General features: G+C 41.2%; 1 protein-coding gene across 1 annotated transcript in view; it reads right to left on the bottom strand.

The window, feature by feature from the left end:
* LOC119656503 (guanylate cyclase 32E) overlaps positions 1-21,967 on the bottom strand; it is a 211,198-nt gene that overhangs the window by 42,222 nt on the left and 147,009 nt on the right. The window contains exons 8-9 of the mRNA XM_038062844.1: positions 7,025-7,177; positions 6,788-6,934 (exon numbers count right to left, since the gene is read on the bottom strand). Coding sequence (XP_037918772.1) covers positions 6,788-6,934; positions 7,025-7,177 — 300 coding nt within the window. The remainder of the gene's footprint in view (positions 1-6,787; positions 6,935-7,024; positions 7,178-21,967) is intronic.

Raw genomic sequence — 21,967 nt, 5'->3', positions numbered from 1 at the left:
GTGACACCCTTTCCTCAAACACCTGGACTACGCTTATGACATCTGTTTGGTTTCGCACCGGATCTTGGACATTGGCCAAATGACTCTGGATCTGGAAAGAAAGGCAATTAGAGTTGGACCGTAGATAAACAACAACAAAATCAAGGTTCTCAAGCTGACGGGTCGTCCAGCTCTTCTTAATGCACAGAGCATGGACGGCGTTGATCAATTTATACATCTTGAAAGGATGGTTTTTGCCATTTCACAAAACGAGCCAAAAATTCGGTCCGGGCGAATTTAGTGTGTCCCACTAAAAGAAAGTTTAAGGAAATCTTCTCAATGCGCTTCATGTTAACACGCCATGCTAAGTACTGTATGACTGCATTGCTCTTGTTCTGCCCTAGAGTATCGTCACAAGATAAGGCTAATTCGTTGGCTGGGGGCACCTTCTGTAAAAAGTCATGTAACATGCTAATCACAGCATTGGTCTTTTTGCCTGTGTGGTCTACCTTATCAATCATATATGTATGCTGGATTTTTATACCTTCGTTATTAACTCCAAACAGTTCCATATTCCGGGCTGCTTTGAAGGACGACGACCCAACAGCCTACGGGGATGCAGGGTAGTGTACGTTTTGAGCATAATCAGCGAACTTTTGAATGCGTTTTTGGCACGTGCAATCTCATCTTGGTAGCATTTGCGTGGCACTTCCACTCGATTCAAATGATGGAAATACTCGTCTACTGTGGCTTTTTTGGTCGCGTCCTGTGTATTTTGAGCCATGTGTACGGCAGCTGTATTTTGCTGACAAACATTATATAAATCATCAGCTGGCTTAATGCAAGCAATATAAGGACATAGTTTGTTCCATGTTTTTAAAAATGTTTTCTTGTGCATGGCGGTTTCCAAATTCTGTTATTGGCACGCTTCCACGTACTTACGGTGGATATCTACCTTGGAGAAGGCTGACGGCCATTTCATGGCTCGAAATCTTTACAACGTATGTCGTGTAAAAATCTTACCCAACTTTAAACGCGTTTTTCTCGAAAAGTAATTGTTGATGATGTTATACACGTCTTACATCGCAATAAGTTCACGTGAAGTACTGAACTTTAATCTTCTATAACTATAATATAACAATAGTTGGATCTAACTATAATAATAGTTGGATCGTGCTTTTGGATGAACACTCTATTATTAATTTTATTTGAGCAGGTATCGTAATGTGATGCATTTTGAGGCCTAGATTTTTTAATGATGCACCATTGCGATTTCAGATTTTTTATGGATAGGTTGTGAGAACCAGATTTGTTACGCTTTTCCTAGCATATGTTTTGAGCCTTTGCTCGCCTCTGTTTTACCCAATATCAGTTTCGAAAAGTATTAATAGTGCTCTTTCACTTGATACCTCACATGACCATATTCAGTGAAAAACAATTTTACACCACCCTTTCAGATGTATGGGACTCAACACAAAATGGCGCCACTTGCTGTATGTAAAGGGAATCACAGACCACATGTTCTCACCCAATTTCATGACAATAGCCTTAGCCGTTTCCGAACACATCGGGTGCGACAGATAGACAGTCAGATAGGCGTTGAATCGCTTCTAATAAGGTTTTAATTTACACAAAACCTTAAAAAGTAGACAGACAAATAGAATGAATGACAGACAGGCAACGAACCGATTTTAATAAGGTTTTATTCATTTCACACAGGAGTAGACAGCAGGCAGGTGACGCTATTTGGATATCAGGGGTGATTCAAATGAGTTGTGGGTGAGTGTGGAATTAGGATCAAAATGCTTTTTGTACATACGTATGCGAGTTGACTAGCAAATTCTATTGCGACATAGAGTGTAATGTCAGGATATTTTGCCTTTTCAGTTACTGCCCATACGGTTGAGAAACAAGTCGGGAAATCGAAAGCTGGACGCTTCAGGTATGAAAGGTTTTGTGTATTTCTTATATAAAAACATTTGAGTGTGCATTTGTCCCATTAGTACGTAGCACGTAATATATGCATATATTATGTGAGAGTATCCACTTTCGGGTGAAATTAACATTCATAGTCTCGAATTTGTCAAGAAGTGACAACTTTGATCTATTATAACTTTGTTAGTAATAGTGCGATTTCCAAAATTGGTAGGATCATGCTCTATATTATAGCCTACATCACTGCAAAATTTTGTGGTGCTAAGATGAACTTAAGGGGGGTCTTACAGCCAATTCCTAAAAATTATAGTAATGCACTATTATTAACTTTATTTGAACGGATATCGATATGGAAAGTATTTCGGAGCCTCGGCGTCATATATTGGCAGACTCCTGGTGTTTTTTTTTCAGATTTTTCGGTTGGGTAGTTTCTGAGAATGGGTCCGTTAAAGAAATGATCACTTTCGCACCCCCGCACTCTCCACCCCTCCAACAAATGTCAAAACTAAGACCGGCTTTACACCCCGCTTTGCATATATTCCTTTAAATTCGACGTAAAAGGATGTAACTCACTGTATGCCTGAGCGAATGTAGGAAAGTAGACCAGCTTTACGAAGCCCAAGACGAACGAAAACGATGGAGGGACTAAAGTTACCAGCAAAAAAGCAAAAGGAAAAGCAAAAGTGTGAACTCGTCCAGATGCGATTGTTATCTCCAGTAAGGGCAATCTGTCCTACGCGGGGATACTTAGAAAGGTCAAAGCTGATCCCGACCTAAAAGATCTGAGCGGAAATGTGAACAGAAACCGAAGAACCCAGAAAGGGGATCTCATGTTCGAGCTGAAAAGATCCAGCTTAGGCAAAACTGATGAATTTCGCACTCAAATGAAAAACTCACTTGGAGAAAATGCCGCAGCGCGGGCCCAAAAACATGCAATCTACATACAATGAAAAGTTTGAATTGGATGGGTTGTCTGCCATTTAAGAGAACAAACTTCACTAAAGAGGTGCGTTAAATGCCTCATGTTTGGGCACTTCGCGAAGATGTAAGCCAGCAGCATTGATGAAAATTGATGAAAATAAGTGGTGCATACGTACGTTGCTACGCCCCACCAAGTTTGAAACTGTCTGAATTCGAGGAAATGCTTGATAATCTTGTTCTCGACACAAGGGGACGAAGTCCAAAGGTGATTGCGTGGGCCCTTGAGTAGGGTAGCAGAGAACAAATGCCAAGGGGCACAGTTTATTAGAAGCTTTTGCGCAGATGGTCATAGTTTTGGCTAACGAAGGTGCTGTAAACACTTTCCAGAAAGGAGGTCAGGTTCGGTTGTAGACCTGACCTTTGTCAGCCCAGGTGCGCTACACCCACAGCAATCACCAGACAATCTTCATAAGCCACACCACAAAGACTCATTACGTTTGAAACCGAGAAAAATTTCAGACTGGTCTGCAAAAGCTTTGGATGAGCAGACCTTCATAGAGGTGTGGTTAGATCAACCTGATAAAGTAGGTGCCTCTACGGAAAGAGCCGTCCATGTAACCCAATGCATCGCCAAAGCATGTGACGTGTGTTCATTCCCTAGTAGGAGACCAAACTACTGGTAGAGTGGTGAACTGGCCGGCCTTTGATTAGCCTGCCACCGAGCCAGAAGAGCGGCTCAGAGGGCGGTAGGTAGAGTCGATCAGGGGTAAAAAGAGCCCATCTATAAGGCAGCCCGCAAAACCCTCAAGCTCGCCATCCAGCGAAGCAAGAGGAAATGCTTTAAGGGGCTCTGCTCGGAAGCGGACGTAAACCCGAGGGGTAGTGCTTATAGAATCGTGATGGAACGATTCAGAGGCCGTTTATCTCTGCAGATCAGTGTTCTATCCTATACCTCCAAGTAAACCATCCTCATAGAGAGCGTATATCTTTTGGACACTGTGGAGAAAATGTTAGAGTGGGTAATATGTTAGGTTGGGGAAAAATTATCGTCATATTTTGTTAATAGATGGCAACCTTAAACATATCTCGTGTCGTACTTATCGAATCGGGTCATACTATACGGCGATTTGAAGATGGCAATCTGGGCTATAGGTATCTCTTTGACAGTTTTATGATCGTACGTTTTAGTCTCAAGTTATAGCGCGTCAAAGTTGGAGTTCACGAAGCAAGAAATTTGTCATATTTTACGTTTTTACTACCTGAGAGGTAAAAATGCAACGAAGGCGGCCGAAAAAATTTCTGAAGTTTATAGGTCTGATACTGTAACGATTCGCATAACACAGCGTTGGTTCGATCGATTTCGTTGTGGTGTTGTGGATGTCGAAGATACATCCTGTACTGGTAGGCCAATCGTTGTAGACACCGATAAAATCGTCGAAATCATTCAAGTAGACCGGCATGTGAGCATTCGCTCGATTGGCCAGGAACTATGTAAGGATCATAAAACCGTTTGGAATCATTTGCAGAAGATTGGATTCCAAAAAAAGCTGGATGTTTGGGTGCTACACGAGTTGATGGAAAAAGATCTCTTGGACCAAATCAACGCCTGCGATGCACTCCTGAAACGGAACGAATTCGACCCATTTTTGAAGCGAATGGTGACTGGTGATGAAAAGTGGATCACGTACGAAAATCTCAAGCGAAAAAGATCGTGGTCAAAGCGCGGCGAGCCGGCCCAAACTATCGCCAAGCCCGGATTGAGCGCCAGGAAGGTTTTGCTGTGTGTTTGGTGAGATTGGAAGGGAATCATCCACTATGAACTGCTTAAGTATGGCCAGACCCTCAAATCGGTCCTCTACTGTGAACAACTCGACCATTTGAAGCAGGCAATTGACCAGAAGCGGCCACTATTGGTCAATAGGGATGGTGTTCTGTTCCACCAGGACAACGCTCGGCCTCACACATCTTTGATGACCCGAAAGAAGCTACGGGAGCTCGGATGGGATGTCCTCTCGCACCTACCGTATAGTCCGGAGCTGGCACGAAGTGATTCCCATCTCTTCCGGCCCATGCAAAACGCTCTTGGTGCTACTAAATTGGCCCCAAAAGAGGCTTGCCAAAACTGGCTGTCTGAATTTTTTAAGGTGGGGAGTTTATAAGGGGGGATAATGAAGTTGCCTTCTAAATGGCAACAAGTTTGCGAACAAAACGGCGCATATTTGACTTAAATCGAATAATTCTAAGTATGTTAAATAAAACGTTAAAATTCAATCACAAATACGATATTACTTTTTCCCCAACCTAATATAATAGATTACTCCCGGTTGTTGAGAGCCAAGGCGGTCTTTCAGATCGGCAGTATGGGTTCCATAAAGCCAGATCCACCATTGATGCCATCAAATTGGTTACTGGCTTGGCCGAAGATGCAATTCACGGAAGGCGTAGTTCTAGCAAATATTGCGTAGTAGTAACCCTGAACATGGAAAATGCATTCAATTCGGCCAATTGGAATCTAATATGCAAATCCCTAGCGAAGGTTGGTATTCCCGCTTATCTCGCTGCTATCGTCGTTAGTTATTTAACTGAAAACAGCCTCTGGTATGACACTGATGACTGACCCCAGGAGTACGTTGTTTCCGTGGGTGTTCCACAGAGTTCGGTATTGGGCCCACTACTGTGGAATATCATGTACAACGATGTACTTGATTTTCCTTGAAGGAAGCCACAGTGGTGGGTTACGCTGACGACATAGTGTTGGTTGTTGTCGCAAAGCATCTCGAAGATGTTGAGTTATACTCAAGCGAGGCAACCAGTGCTGTTAAAAGTTAAAAGTTGGCTAGAGAGCTCTGGTCTGACAGTAGCGGAAGGAAAAACAGAAGCGGTCCTCATCACTAAGCGCCAGAAGAGAAATTACGCCTGCATTAGAATCGGGAATCGTATCATCACTTTCAAGCTCAGCTATAGGCAACACGTGCAGTATGTTTGCGATAAATCATCCACTGCTAGTGTGGCCCTCGCAAGGATGATGCCGAACGTGGGAGGGCCTCGGCGTACCTCTAGGTTGCTTATAGCTGAGTGGTAACCTCAATCATGGTCAATGTGACTCCAGTTTGGACAGCGGCGTTGGGGATGTCAGTTAACACTAACAAACTGAGTGCAGTCTACAGGAAGACTTACCTGAGGGTATGCTCTGCCTTCGGGACTGTCTCAGATGATGCAGCATTCGTCATCTCTGGAATGATGCCGATTGACATCTTGGTAGATAAGATGGCGAATATATACAATGCGAAGCCAACCTCTCCCTCATCATTTTTTTTTTCTAAAATTTATTAAAATAATGAAGGTATCAGTGATTATACAGGCAAACAAACTGGTCGGCGCATAATTCTAAGAGCAACACTAACATATGTGTGGGCATCCTTGCATTTGCAAAGCTCTTGAAATATGAACTTGAATGCCGTGATTCAGTTGATTTGGAAGAAGTCCTTATGATTTATGACAACTGACAGCTTCAAGTATTTGCTTGCAGTTGACTGAGGGCGACTTTCATTGAAATTGATACTTTTCATAGTGTAAGCCTTTCCTCTTCAGATAAGAATATTTAGATATCGCCATTCAACAGAACCTTTTCAACTTTAAGAATAAGGAGAAGTAGTGCAGTTAGTTAGTCTCACAGGTAAAAACGATATTTACTAATTATCTACTATCTAGAATTTCCTTCCATCAAACATTTAGGAACTGAGTTCGGAAAAGTTGTTAATCTAATTGCAATCATATTTTTTAAATAAGTTAAAGTTGCTTGGAAACCCACACTTCCGTAAGAAAGCATTGCGATGATTAAGCTACTTTTTGCCTAATTAGGCTCCAACTTTCTCACTTTACGAATGAACAGTCTTATCCGTTTGGAATATGAAATGAAATTTTATTCAAAGGGAAAACATTTAATACTTACCGGCAAAGTGGTCTGAGTGTTGTAGACAAAGTAACCAACAGGCTGCATAGACATTTTAAATAAATTATTTGATGACTGCGAGGCGTCATCGTGTAGGGATATTACGGTGTAATTGCCCTCAGCGTCTCCACTCGAATCAATGAAAACCTGCAAAATGTATTGTAAAGAAAATGGTATTTGAAGTAAAAACCGCTGTTTTTCACAAGAAAATTAATTTCTTTAACGAGTCCCACTTACATCGAATCCTTGAATAGAGTGGTAGGACCTATTAAATATGTGGCTCATTACGAGACGCCCATCACGGATGTTTCTTCCAATGCGCAAAATTTCGGAAATGGCCTGAGCGTAAATGAATACAGCATCATATAAGTGGGCTCCGTAGATTGGCACCTAAATGAGATACAATGCTAGCAGGTTAGGTATACTATGACACGTGGGATGTGTGTTCAGAAAGGATACTTGTAACTTATCATGTTTGTAAGTAAAAGGAAACTATTTTCTATCTTTTGTGGAGAAGGTATTTATATATTCACGCAATGGAGTAGCAGATATGTATCTGGTAGTTGCTGCACCCAGAAAGGTGCACGTCAACTACACCTCTCGTCACACACTTCGATTTCCGACGTGAATTCCCATCCGCCTGTTCATCTTCTAATCAATTTGTGGACAGATATTTTCAATTGTGCCATGATGGAATCCGGAGTTTTTTTAATAAATAGGATGTCCATAGTGAAGATTGGTATCCCCCATCTCGCTGCCATTGTTGCTTTAAAAATGGGTTTGACATCTTCAAAGATGAGAGGACGAGTTTATATAATGCGCAATGACTATTTTTTAAGGTTTTGTGTGAAACAAAACCTTATTAGAATGGTGACGGTGTCTGTCTGTCCGTCTGTCCGTCTGTCTGTCTGTCTGTCTGTCTGTCTGTCTGTCTGTCTGTCACACCCGATTTATTCGGAAACGGCTAGACCGATTGTCACGAAAATTGGTGAGAGTATGTAATCTGGTGATCCCTTTACATGCAGTAAGTGGCGCCATCTTGCGTTAAGTTTAAGGGGGGGCTCTCCGTACATGTGAATGGAGGGTGCAAATTTTTTTTTCACAGAATGTAGCCAAGTAGGGTATCAAATGAAAGGTCTCAATTAGTACTTTTCGAATCTGGTTCAATATTTGATATTAGATGAAACATAGGGGAGTAAGGGTTGAAAATATGACCCACAAAAAGTGTAACAGGTCTCGTTCTCAGAACCTATCCAACCGAAAAATCTGGAAAAAATCACAGTGGTGCATCTCTACGAAATCTAGGCCTCAAAATATATCCGGTTCCGATATCTGCACAAATAAAGTTAATAATAGTATATTTCCACATTTTAGAAATTTACCCGGCACCCCCCCTTATGTTCATCCCAGAAATACAAAATTTGGCATGAGTGTAACGAAGAATATAATGCACAGTTTGGTCAAGTTTGAAGAAGATCCAGCTAATATTAACAAAGTTATTGGGGGTGAAACTTTACAATTTTTTGTGAATTTCGTGCACTCTACAACCCGCATGACGTCATCATCACATATCAATTCGTCAATACCACAACGAAATGAATTCTTATGAATTGGGTCGCAGACAATTATTTTGTTTTAGTTTTTTAGTTATTTGTCAACCAGACATGTGTATATGTAGGTATATAATATATGCGTGCTAATGAACTTTGCGGGTAGTGCCTAATTCAGATAGATATAAGACGTAAGTCGGAAATATGGGTACGATAAATTTAGATACGTGCATATATGTGTACAGCAGGTAATAGGCAGTTTGTTTGTTTAGGGTGAGCGTGATATCTATGGCTCTAATATGTACGTATGTCTCGTAGTTTGGAAAAATATGAAGGATTATGTTGGATTTGTAGCTATATACGGACAGAGAAATGTGCGTCTCTTACATAAGATGAACACAAAACCTTTATACCCGAAGCGCGAGCTTCCGGTATTCCGACTTGTTTGTTATTGCAGGGGAAACGCGCTGAAATGAGAAAAAAATCTAACTGTGGATGCTTAAGAAAGCGTCAACAGAGCTACAGGCTGGTCACTGTCAACAAGGAGCGGTAGTCTCACTTTCTTCTTTTGCACGGGATGTAATCGAATGCTTCTACATGTTTAAATTGGAGACTCTACTTAATTGTGGAAATTGTGATATATATCCGAAAACTTATTCTTCCATTATACCAGGTGGGCTGAAATTTCGCAGATAATCATAGAAAAACAATCTTTTTTTGATAAAAATTGATTTTATTATTCAATTTAGTTACCTTCTAGCGCGATATAACGATTATAGCGGTCATATAATTTTTCGATACCATTGTTATAGTGCGATTTGTTTTTAGCCTCAAAATTAGTATCAGTTTCGGGGTTTACCTCTTCATTGGCGCGAAATTTCTTGTCAGGGAGCATTCTCTTGAGCTCTGAGGACAGGAGGTTGGCAAATCTGCAGAATACGGTGGATGCGGAAGTAATTTCAAGCCCAATTCATACAATTTTTTCATCATTCTCATTGATTTGTGACAAGGTGCATTCTCTTCATGAAACAGCATTTTCTTGTTTTTAAATGAGACCATTTTTTCGCGATTTTATCTTTTTAACGCTCCAATAACCTATATAATAGTCGCTGTTGATAGTTCTTCTCTTCTCAATATATTCGATAAATATTATACCATGCGCATCCCACAATACTGATATCATAGCATTGACTGTTGCGTCTTTGCACGCTTTGGAGTCCTGTCTCCATCACTGTCACATGTCGCCGCATAAATTCGTTTTTTTTATAGAGGAAGAACTTCAAATCGTCAGAATCGTCAACTCGTTGTTTTTAGTCGACTGTGACTTTGCGCGGCACCCATTTTGAATAGAGCCTTCGCATACCGAAACATACATGCACAATATGTCCAACACATTCCTTTGATCTCCGCAGAATCTCAGCTATCTCGATCAACTACACTTTGCGGTCATCAAAAATTATTTTGTTGACTTTCTTGATGATTTCGTCGATAACACCGTCCACGGCGGGCATCATCTTCGCCGCTCATTTCGCCTTATTTAAAGTTCGAAAACCGCTTCTTAACGGTTGATTTCCCTGGTGCAGAGTTCGAAAAATGTTCGTCAAGACAAGTCTTGGTTTCAACAGAATTTTTTTTCGTCACAAAGCAATGCTTTATTAACACATAAAATTCCTTTTTACCCATTTTCTTCAAAAGAATTGCTCCACTCAAAATGCAACAAACTAATAGTAATGGATTGGGTTTAATACTAGTAGCGCCATTTCAGCCCACGCGGTAGTTTGAGATTGGTGACCGGAAGTTACACCCGGGGTCAATTGTAGGCAAATTGGTATTACCACAAAATCTAGTGGGAATGTCCTCTTGGCGGGTGCGATCTACTTCGAGTTTGGATCTATTGAATATAAAGTGAGACAGGCGTTTGGGTCCAGAAGTTTTGGTTTCAAGTGCGGCGAAACAGGCCTATGCAAAGTGAGCTAACTTCACTTCGTGATGGTACTTTCAAGCCTCAGATGGGGAAGTAGGCAACGGGTAAAAATTACACTACACTCTAAAAAATATTGATGTAAATTTCTTCATTAACAACCGGTATCCGGTCTAGGCCTGCCTTAATAAGGAACTCCAGACATCCCGGTTTTGCGCCGAGGTCAACCAATTCGATATCCCTAAAATCTGTCTGGCGTCCTGGCCTACGTCATCGCTCCATCTTAGGCAGGGTCTGCCTCGTCTTCTTTTTCTACCATCGATATTGCCCTTATAGACTTTCCAGGTGGGATCATCCTCATCTATACGGATTAAGTGACCCGCCCACCGTAACCTGCTGACTTGTTGGTAAAACTTCCGCGCCTGGTGCGGTTTCTCCCTGTACTTTTCGAGTTCACAGACTTGTTGGTTCTCCCAGGCTTCCTTTTTCCGTCTGTGAAGTCGCTTCTCCGCTCGACGGAGTTCGTGATAAGTCTCTGCGCATGCCCGCGTTCTTTGAGAATGCAACATTACTCGGTATGCGGCATTCTTCCGTTCCGTTGCTAGCTTACATTCATCGTCAAACCAGCCGTTCCGACTCCTTTTTGCGGCTGGGGCCAAGTATCTTTGTGGCCGTATCCATGATAACGTTCTTCAGGTGATTGTGAAGATCATTTGCTGATGCTTCAGCTCCAGGTCCTCTGTTGACTGCGGTTATTGCGGCATCCATTGTATTGTAAATTTACCCTTATTTTATGAGGCACTTGAATACCTCATATTATGGAAGTAAAATTACACCTTGGTGTAAAAGGAAAGTGTATTTTTTTACATGTTTCTGTGTAAAATGAGAATATATATTGAACAGTCTCACTTCGAATGAAAAACACTTTCATTCAGAGAGATATGGAAGATTGACATTGGGAGTAAAAGGAGTTAGAGTTAAACACTCTACACGGTAGTTACTATCACGTACCACATTACCGTGAAGACATTTATCATGATAATTTGCCAAGTGATAGCAATGTAAAGGCAGCATCTGTCAATTGCGAGGGTAGAAATAATTAGAGAGATATTTCAAATATTCGAAATTTGTACATCTTGAGAAAATGAGTTCATCACTTAAGTTTATAGGGTGTCCTTCAAAAGTGTTTCACATAACAATGTGCTCTCCAAAGATGTTAGAGTTGATTCGAGATTGTCAGGTGCTAGACGAAGTCTGTTTACCAAACCATCGTTGCTTAACATTTAGTTCAATCAACTACTTCGGAATAAAGTGCGGCTCCCTAGGCGACTCCTTGAATGATACAAGTTCAATTGGAAACTCTAAATCGCATGCTTTTAAGGTACCTTGAAAGCGCTTACCCTATTACCCTAGGCAAACGTAGTAAAACGGTTAACCTAGAACTGGAACTGGGGAATTGCGGATATAATCCTAGACCTGGGAGACCATTTTAGGCCAATAAAATCACAACCGCAGTCTACCCAAGGTTTTAGCAACATCCCCACTCAAAGGACGATTAAGGGGACGAGTGATCACTTCAGTCGTCAGCTCCTCCAGAATCCAAAGCTTCCAAGCCTGTTGTTCCTGCAATTCATCTCCTGCAGCATGATTGGTTCGCTTGTATACCAATCTATTGCACATCTGCAGATCAGGGAGTTTGTTTGAATTCTCGCAGACCGAAAATGTGATGAATCAAAATCCACGTCTGCGTTGTTCCCACCTCTCTCCAAAGCATTCGAGATAGAGAATTCGGAACCAGATGTTGTGATCCCTTCCTGTATTTGATAATGAACGAGAATCCTTGAAGCTTCAATGCCCAGGTCGGATTGGTTCACCAGCCGAAAATAAGCTTTGGATAAACGATAGGGGAGCCTAATGGGATACTACCAATGCTCACATCTTAATTCAAATATATGTAGTTACGTCGCCATAATGCAGGCTTCACTACCCTAAACACTTGTTCAAGCGAGAATTATGGACCATTCAATTGAACGACAAGAAATTCAAAGTGCATCCGAACCGTCATAAACCAATAATAAAATGTATGAAATATCAAATGCACATCTGTTTGAATATTCAAGGATAAGGAACATCATAAGATACCACCACATGTATTTACATTCCACATAAAACATGTATTTACATTCCACATAAAATAAATGCCTTTTAAGAAAGGAATATGAGCGAACACGAAATAAGAAAACTAACACATTATCGTAATTATCGGGTAATTTAAAGTTTTCCACTTTAATTTTACATAGCAAGATCATATCAACAGTCCTCCATTTCCAATCCTACCCATAAATCACCCAAACAACACCCCATACAATATACGACGATGCCACAACAATGGCTTTCTAGATAATGATAATGATAGCAATAAGAACTCGATGAATTATTGCCAATGTATCATTTGTACTTAAGCAACAAAATGTATTAAGTGCACTAATTTATAAGAGTATAGCCTAAGGCAAGATATTATTAGTATAAATAGGAAAAAGACTTAAATATGTAGTCAGTAAATGCCAACACAAAAGCACAATAAATAAATATATTTAGAAAACTCATATTTCTATTTATTTATTCGTAGAACTTACCATATCATCACATTATATCAAATCAATTATTAAATGCTGTGGACGTCTCAAGCGTTTGCAGCAAATTAAAGTCGCTCGGAAGCTTTTCAAATAATCAAGCATACACCGAACCGATTCGCACTCGATTCACATTTAGAGGCCACGCCCACAAAGTATCAAAACATTTTGATGTTCCTGCAACCGTTGCCGTAACCTGAGTTTGTATGGAGAATTTCTCCATAGACGTGCAACCGCACTGTAACCGGGAACTTGGTTACCAACTTGGTTCGTCGTCTGTGGGCGCTATTAGAAAAGCGGATAGTAGTTCTACGAACTTCTGAGATGAATCTGTATAAATCCTCTCGACGAAATACACCAATGCGTAGCAGGATATATTGAGGCTGCAGGAATTGGAATGTTTGTAGCATTTTGATTGGTCATAATTCACTAGGTGGCATATGTTCAGAATTGGAATTCTACGAGATAATACGTCTCCATCCTGTAATAGAAAATTAGAATTCACGAAAATGTTGAAATTCCTATATGAGTACCCCAACTCTGGACGCTTCAGACATCACATTATTTACGCTGACGTACTTCAATTGTAGCAGGTGTCATCTATTATCGGAAATACTGCGATACATAAACAAATCCGGTATATTCTGTTAGTTGGGGACATCGAGGGCGGTACACCACTACGGCGTCAGAAGTTAAAGGCTGTGTTTCTTCCAAACCTCATGCATATATACATTGCTCGCAAGCTGATTCCGCAATTTTTCTCCAAGAGGGTGAAGCAGTGTGAAATATGAAGTAGGACGTTATGCCTATTCACCAGGGATGAACGTAGCCCGATACGCCCAGAAAATCATTGGCCCATACCAAAGAGGATTCACTCCAGGCAAATCAGTAACAGATCAGATTATCTCTCTGCGACAAGCGATAGAAAAACTGTTGGAATACGGACATCATTTGCACCATCTTTTTATCGATTTTAAAGCCGCCTATACATAGCCAGGGTAAAACTGTACACGGCCATGAGAGAATTCGGTATCCCGACGAAAGTTGTCAAAGGGTAGTCTAGGTCTCAAGGCGAAACGTGGATTGGTACCCACGATGGAGCATAAAACCTGGGAAACGCCTGCTGAACCAACACCAACAGCTCTACTTCCAAACCCTATCTCCACCTCCACTTGGTGACCGCTGGGAACCCTTTCTTAACGAAAAGCTGCAGACGGAAAAGGAGGGGTTGAAAACCCTACATGGAAAACCAAGTTACGAAGCCACAACAGGAGCCTCGGACTGGACGGATAATACAACGACGAACCCGGGAATGACAAAGGAGTAACGATTTGGGCATTTTCTCATGGAACGTGCGCTCCCTGTACATATAGGGCTGAGGTAACAGCGTTGCAGGATATGCGTTGGACAGGAACCGGTTTCCTCGAGACGAGTCACTACATCATATATTATAGCGGCCATCCAGTAAACCATGCTCGGAGTAGGTTTCTTAGTCAGCCAAAAAATGAAACCTACTGTTATCAGCTTTGAAAACACAAGCGAACGGCTATGCACTCTGCGCTTGCGAGGTAAATTTAGAAATATAATCCACATAATCCACACACAATCACTTGAAGAACGTTATCGTAAATACGTTCACAAACATACTTAGTCCCAGCCGCAAAAAAAGTTGGAAGGGCTGGTTTGACGATGAATGTAAGCTAGCAACGGAACGGATGAATACTGCATACCGAGTAATTCTGCATTCTCAAAGGACGACGGCACGCGCGGAGACTTATCACGAACTCCGTCGAGCGGAGAAGCGACTTCACAGACGGAAAAAGGCAACATGGGAGAACCAACAGGTCTGCAAAACGCACCAGGCGCGGAAGTTTTACCAATAAGTCGGCAGGATGAAGCCTTACACACCTCGATGTTCATCCTGCCGAGACAAAGAGGGAATCTGATTTCAGATAGAATCGGCATATTGGAACGATGAGTTGAGTACTTTGATGAGCTACTGAACAACCAGAACATCGGCGAGTTGGATGTCCCGCCAACTGAAGACGATGGACAAATACTGCCACCACCAAGTTTAGGAGAAACAGTCCGTGCAATTCATCGGCTAAAAAATCATAAGTCGCCAGGAGCCGATGGAATTACAGCCGAATTGGTTAAATATGGAGGCGACCAGTTACACCAAGTGGTTCATCAACTTGTGCTCAAGGTATGGGACAGCGAATCAATGCCTGACGATTGGCAGCGAGGCATAATCTGTCTCATACATAAAAAGGGAGATATCACACAGTCCAGCAATTATAGAGATATCACGTTGCTGAGTACCATCTATAAGATATTCTCCGCTATCTTACTAGGCCGGATAGCCCCATACGCCCAGAACATCATTGGCCCATACCAAAGAGGCTTCACTCCAGGCAAATCAGCAACAGATCAGATTTGCTCTGTGCGGCAGGCGATGGAAAAACTGTTGGAATATGGACATCAGTTGCACCATCTCTTCATCGACTTTAAAGCCGTCTATGATAGCATAGCCACGGTAAAACTGTACACGGCCATGTGGGAATTCGGTATCCCGAAGAAATTAATAAGACTGACTAGGCTGCCCCTGACCAATGTGCGAGGCCAGATAAAAGCAGCAGGATCACTCTCAAGACGATTCGACATCAACAACAGTCTACGACAAGGGGATGCCCTATCATGCGCCCTCTTTAACCTGGCCCTCGAGAAAGTGATCCGTGGTGCTGAGGTAAATGCAAGAGGTATGATGCTCTTCAAGTCCACCCAACTACTGGCCTATGCTGACGATATCGACATCAAGGGAAGAACCACCCGAAACGTACAAACTGCCTTCATCCAGATCGAGCAGGCGGCCATTAGGGCGAGATCTTGGGCTCCACATCAATGAAGGCAAGACAAAGTACTTGGTGGCAACGTCAGCACCAAAACCCAAAGAACCAACAACATCAAACCGCACTGTTCAAACGGGAAGAATAAAGATAGGAGACTACAACTTTGAGACCGTTGATAATTTCTCCTATTTAGGGTCGAAAATCACAACCGACAACAGCTACGATGATGAAATCTGCACACGGTTGTTGGCAGCCAACAGAGTCTATTTTAGCTTACAAAAACTGTTCCGCTCGAAACGTCTTACCATGGGGTCAAAGCTCTTATTTTACTAGACAATGATCTTGCTAGCTTTTCACTGATAACTACGCAGGGCGCACTCTATTGACCTGGATTGAATTTCACAGAATGTTGAATACAAAGTTTTCGGGTCGCAATTGTGTAGTGATATACCAACGGAGATTTTTAATGTAGTGGAGAAGATTACTTTCTATGAATAATTGCACCAGTTTAAGGGAGCTGTCTTGGAGCTGGCATTGTGATCTTGATGGATGACCTGAATGTTAAGGCGGGCTCTGGCAACACTTTGCTTGGACATGCGGAAATACAGCCCTGTGGACTGTAATGAGAGGGTCGTGGTTTTCCGCAGCTTCTACCACCTTGTCATTGGTGGTACATTGTTCAAGAACAGAGCTTGTCATAAAATTGAGCACTTTGCGATCAGCAGTGGATTTAGGAGTTATCTTCTGCCAGAAAGGGGCTGACTTCGGCCTGAAAGTTCATCACCATCTAACGGGCGCTCCCTGCGCTTATTATTAGTAATCCAGTGAAAACCTGCCAAATTGCCAAATTTCTAGTTACCATAACATGCGGATAGGGGAGTACAACTTTAAGACCGTCGATAGTTTTTCCTTTCTAGGGTAGAAAATCAAAACCGATAACAGTTATCATGATAAAATCTGCCCACGGTTGTTGACCGCTAATAGAACCTATTTCAACTTACAAAAACTATCTCGCTCAAAACGTCTGACCATAGGGTCAGAGCTCTTACTGTAGAAGACAATATATTCCTAATGTGTTTCGCGTAACTTGAATTCTTAGCAAGAAAAATTGCGAACTCTTGGCTTGGTCGCGTTCGAGAGAAGAATCCTCTGAAGAATTTTTAGTCCCCTACATGAGGGTGGACGATTCGGTAGCCTATATAACGACGAAATTTATGATCGAAACTATGACCTTCTGGTTGCGGATAAAATCTGGTCCAATTGGTTGCGGTAGAAGGGTCACTTAACCCGTATAGGTGAGAATAATTCAGCTCGGAAAGTCTGTGGGGGCAATATCTATGGTAGGAAAAGAAGACGGATGGAGGGATGGCGTAAGTCACCAAGGGTCATCAAAGCTCAATCGACAGAGAATTGGCTGAATTCCGCTCTGGATCCTCCTGCACTGACACTCTGCGGATTATTGGAACTATGCCCGTAGTTTAGGTAGGTGGTTCAAATGTTCTTCATTGATTTCTAGAAGACTTTCAACAGCATGACCAGGTAGTGTATTTGGAATACCCCATGCATCAAGGGCGGAGCGACATATGATAGCGGAAAATGTCACGTGTTGCACCGATGTAAAACGTGAGGGGGATTTGAGGTCTAAAGTGGAGTCCGCCAGAGTCGTATTTTGCCATAGAAATTATTTCTTCTTGTCCTTAGGACACAGAGGAGTTCAATGAGACAAACACTCCGCCTACGCAGATAACATTCGTTTGTTCTCTTACCGAGTAATGGGCTTTGGTCATATGGTTTTAGATTTGAAAAGAGAAGCAAGTAAATTACGGCTGAAGATAAACATGAAGAAAACCAAAATTCTCAGTCTTATGGGTTATCGCACTCTTCCTACATGATTTATAAGTGGAGGATCGAAGGCTTTAATATTTCCAGGGCGTATCGTTTGTCGCTCGATAATTGGCACAAAAATCCAATTCGATCAGGGCCTTGAAGCGTATTTAGGGCACGTCATTCAAGACCGTAACAATACACTTTAGGATTACAGTACCCTATAGGAGGCAATTTGGTTAGCATTGCGCGCGCCCGAGATTATTAGCTTGATTTGACTCAGGTACTCATTCACAACTTAGTTGACTGATATCCGACGTCAAATCACGATACAAATTCCACTGCCGAACCTTGACCTTCCGTACGATAGCCTTGTGCTCTAACCACTCAGCTATCCGGATGCTCGATACTTTGTCTAAAATCTGGAAATGTAGTTGCCTTAACACGCCGAACGCCGCTGATCTTCAATTCGCCTTTTTCCATCGTGAAAGCGTCTGAACTACTTCTGAGATACATAATAAATAAAGTTCGACAAGCATTCGCCGCTGAATTGTTGGACCTCAGCGCTCAACCGAGATGTCCGTAGTTCCTTACCAAGGTAGGCCTAGACTGGACACCGCGTGCTGCGCAGTTAGTGATGATGTGTCCCAGATAAAACTCATACAGAAAATAGTGCCTTAAATAAATCTTCTTCCACCTTTAAGACGTCACAGTTCGACCAAGTCTGAGACTTGGAATCAACTGTCCCCACTTTTCTCATTCTAAACCCAACGTGCAGCAGCTATTAAAATAATAATAATCGTTAGCACATCAATCTGATTTTCCGTTCCGCTCAAGGCTAGTGCTGTTAAGGGCTAAACACTTTATTATGATATTAAATTATATTTAGCACTTAATTATATACAACATGAAATTAAATTAATATTAATTGCCGCAATAACCAATCTCGAAGACAGAAGACTTTCCATTCTTTTGTTTGACGTTCTGCCCTCAAGTCATGGCACTCTGCTCTCCGCTCGTATGGCGAGATATGAACTGAGTGGAGAGCGCCGGTGGCGTCATCTGTCCGCTCGAATGCCGCGAATCCTGCCGTGCCACACTCTAACCACACCATCTGGGCTCAGCAGGAGTAGGTAGAAGAGGATGGCCTTTAAAGGGATGAATGTTATGACTTGGAAATACCAAAAAGCTTATCCACACACCAGATAGGTTTTCATCCGGTAAAACTATAAATATTTTTAGAAGCCATATAGGTAATAAATTAGTATGTAGATTTGAAACTATAATGCCGGTGGCATCAGCGTACTCATTAAAATTAATAAAAGTGAAATTCTCCACTGAATTAAATTATTTAGTTTCCTTTTATAGGAGTCTCCTTTTATATATTAAAACGCTACAACTACAGTGGTCGCCTTTATTTAAACAATCCACCACGAATAAGAAAGAGCTATAAAAGTTCTTTGTTCTAAGCTAGACTGGAATTTAATTGTTCATTTTAGCACCATGGTGAAACTCGAACCCACTTGGAAATAATGAATAAAAATAAAAAGGTTCAGACTCTCTTGCTCTTTTCGTAGAATACAAGGAGGCTTTCCTTTAAAGCAGCGGAAAAAAAAACGAGAATTAAACTACCCCAAGTCTAACAAAGAAACTTTCTGCTGGTTACTATTTTCGAATGCATCAAGGGAGTAATGCCGCAAAAATTAAGAGAAAGTATCACTTTGAATAGTTGAAAACTGAAGCAGCAGTTCTGCTCCTGTCAATAAGATAGGAAGCCGCAAAATTCCAAATTCAAACTCAGGTCGACTTTCGCATAAGGTAAATTTGAATAACATTTGGGTACGACGGGCAGTTCATCTCCGAGGAGTTTTCTTCGTGTTATTAGATGATTCCTTTTCCCCTATCTTATTAAAGCAGTGAGTTTGGGGTGTTATATTCTCGCCAAGCAACTAAAGGTCGGCTACTCTATTCGGAATAAATCTACTGCCTTATGGAGAACGGTATAAACAGAAATTGTAGAGCAATTCGAGGCTATTCTAAAGGATATTGGAATGTGTGCCTCCTTTCATTTTGTGGAATTGTAGTAGGAAAGGTAGAGAAAATTAAATATTGCAGCCACCCTGGAAATAAATCTTTAGCAGAATCAAAGACATGAAGCCGTACAGAATGCAGAAAACCTTATAAAGCAGGGAGTTTACGGTTGCATTTACTATCGCTGAAACTATATATTATATGCAGACTCTAAATCAATTAATGAAGGACCGTATGTGCTTCGAAAATAAACGATGCTTTGGATTTGTAATTCCTTCTTCTGAGAAACGTTTTCAGTGAAAATGAATTCATTGAGCTTAAACAACAATAAAATATTGCACACGTAAAGAGTGAACTCACACAAGCAGAACAATAACATTTAAGGAAACTTGATTGAAATCAATCTTATTTGGAGTTTGTTATTATCTGTCCGAAAAATAGAGTTTTTATCAGACCAACTATTCGTTGGTTGAATAAAACCAATAGATACACTAATGATACATACCTGCTATGATTCCCGGCCCCTGGTAATGTTCTCGAACCCAACCCACGAATTTCTGAGGAGCTCGTATTCTTCATCCACTATTCTGCGTTACGTAGTTCCTGGAGGAACCACCCGCCCGTCATCCTATGATAGTGAGACTCATTATATGCATACTCAATGTATGCCCTATCTACTTTCGCCTTTTTATCAGCATATCTACACTGACAAAGTTTTTCACTTGTTATTGTCGCAGGTGGGGAAGGGATTTGAACTCCGCGAACTGTTCAATAATGAAGGGCGTTAAATTGTCCCGTGCTGGAAGATTCGGAACAAAAAAATAACCAAGCTTTTGTCGACCAAGCTTTTGAGAGTTTCTTCGATGCGTTCCGAGATTATTTTAGAGATTGCCTTCCCGAGATCAGGAAGCGCACAAATATATATTGAAAGGGATACCCTTCATCGAAATCCCGGGATTTACGAAAAAATTGAAGAGGCAACTCTGTAGACATGGCAGGGTCTGCAGAGAAGAGAAGCACAACCGGCGCCTTTTACGGCAAATATGATTTCATTTTTGTTTGTAGGAGCAATTTACATACGCAGGTTATGGTGGGTGGTCATATCATTCACAAGAAGTTTAACTTTACGATTGAAAATCCACCTACCGAGGATATCAACCACAGAATAATGAAAAGGGCTACGGCTAACTGCAGTTCCATTTCTGATGCAATATGCGGTATACTGTGAAATCGTTGTTATTCCCTTGAGTTTCGATTTCCCTGGCCAACATAGTAGTGAGTGTCCTTTTATCATGCATTTCAGATCTTGCAACTTTCTTTTCGGACATGACCGATAATTTTTGAAATTTTGAGCAATAGGCATAGTGCTCAAAAGTAAGACGGGTTGTTAAGAATATGTGGCGTTTGCACAACAAAAGAAAGTTTTCTCACTGCTGCGCCTTTGCGGCGAGTACACTTCATTCGCCTCCCCCAGTGAATCTGAAGACGCAGTGCATTTACTATAATACAACATTTTTTCATTTTCCTCACATTTCAACAGTCTATAGTTTCTCAAACACAGAAATTCTCATCCCAACATTCACTTATATTGAAAAGTTTAAGATTCAAAATTATTAATTTTATTTCATTTATAAATTTATACCACTTTGTACCTTTCCCCAAAACTCTAAAACCCATTTTCATTTAAGTATTTCAAATTTAACCAATTTCTTATATTACAAATGTTTATTGACCTTTCGCTTGCACATAGGCTTCTTCATGCTGCATATTATTAGGTGCAATCTCAAAGTTCGTTGCTGGATAAGTCGAGATGCAAGCAAATGATGTTAGCTCGGAGTATACAAGAGGCAGTTTATACTATGGTCCCAGCGACATTGAAGTTCGAAATCGGAGTCAACCATAGCAAATTTAGCGGGCTCTGGACCGCTGATGAGAGTGAAGAAAGTGTGTTAACAGCTAATGATGATTCATCGAGCGCGATTTATTGAGGCGAAATTTGAAATTAATCGATTTCATTTTAGCTAATTACTCCTGCTTGCGGATACAGGAAGACTTTCGCCGGGTATCCGAGTGTAATTACGGAGTATTTCTAGCGATTAAATTATTTGAAATACTTAAACTTGCTTTTTCTATTCGCTAGTGTTATTTATTGGTCCTGCTCTGAAGAGCAGATTTGTTACCACTGATGAAGGAAACAGTTTTTCCCGAAATATCGGTATATGCAGGATTAATAAATAACACTAGCGAATACAAAAAGGTCAGTTTTAATTATTTCGCCGGGTAGTTAAAACCTGGTGGATTCACTTCGAGCCCAGGCAAAAAAAACGTGAGTAGGACTCAAATCGGAACTGCTGCAAAGAGATTTAACATGT

The sequence above is a fragment of the Hermetia illucens genome, chromosome 1, assembly GCF_905115235.1.
Source record: "Hermetia illucens chromosome 1, iHerIll2.2.curated.20191125, whole genome shotgun sequence".
NCBI lineage: Eukaryota > Metazoa > Arthropoda > Insecta > Diptera > Stratiomyidae > Hermetia > Hermetia illucens.
This window is presented reverse-complemented; position numbering and strand designations above follow the sequence as displayed.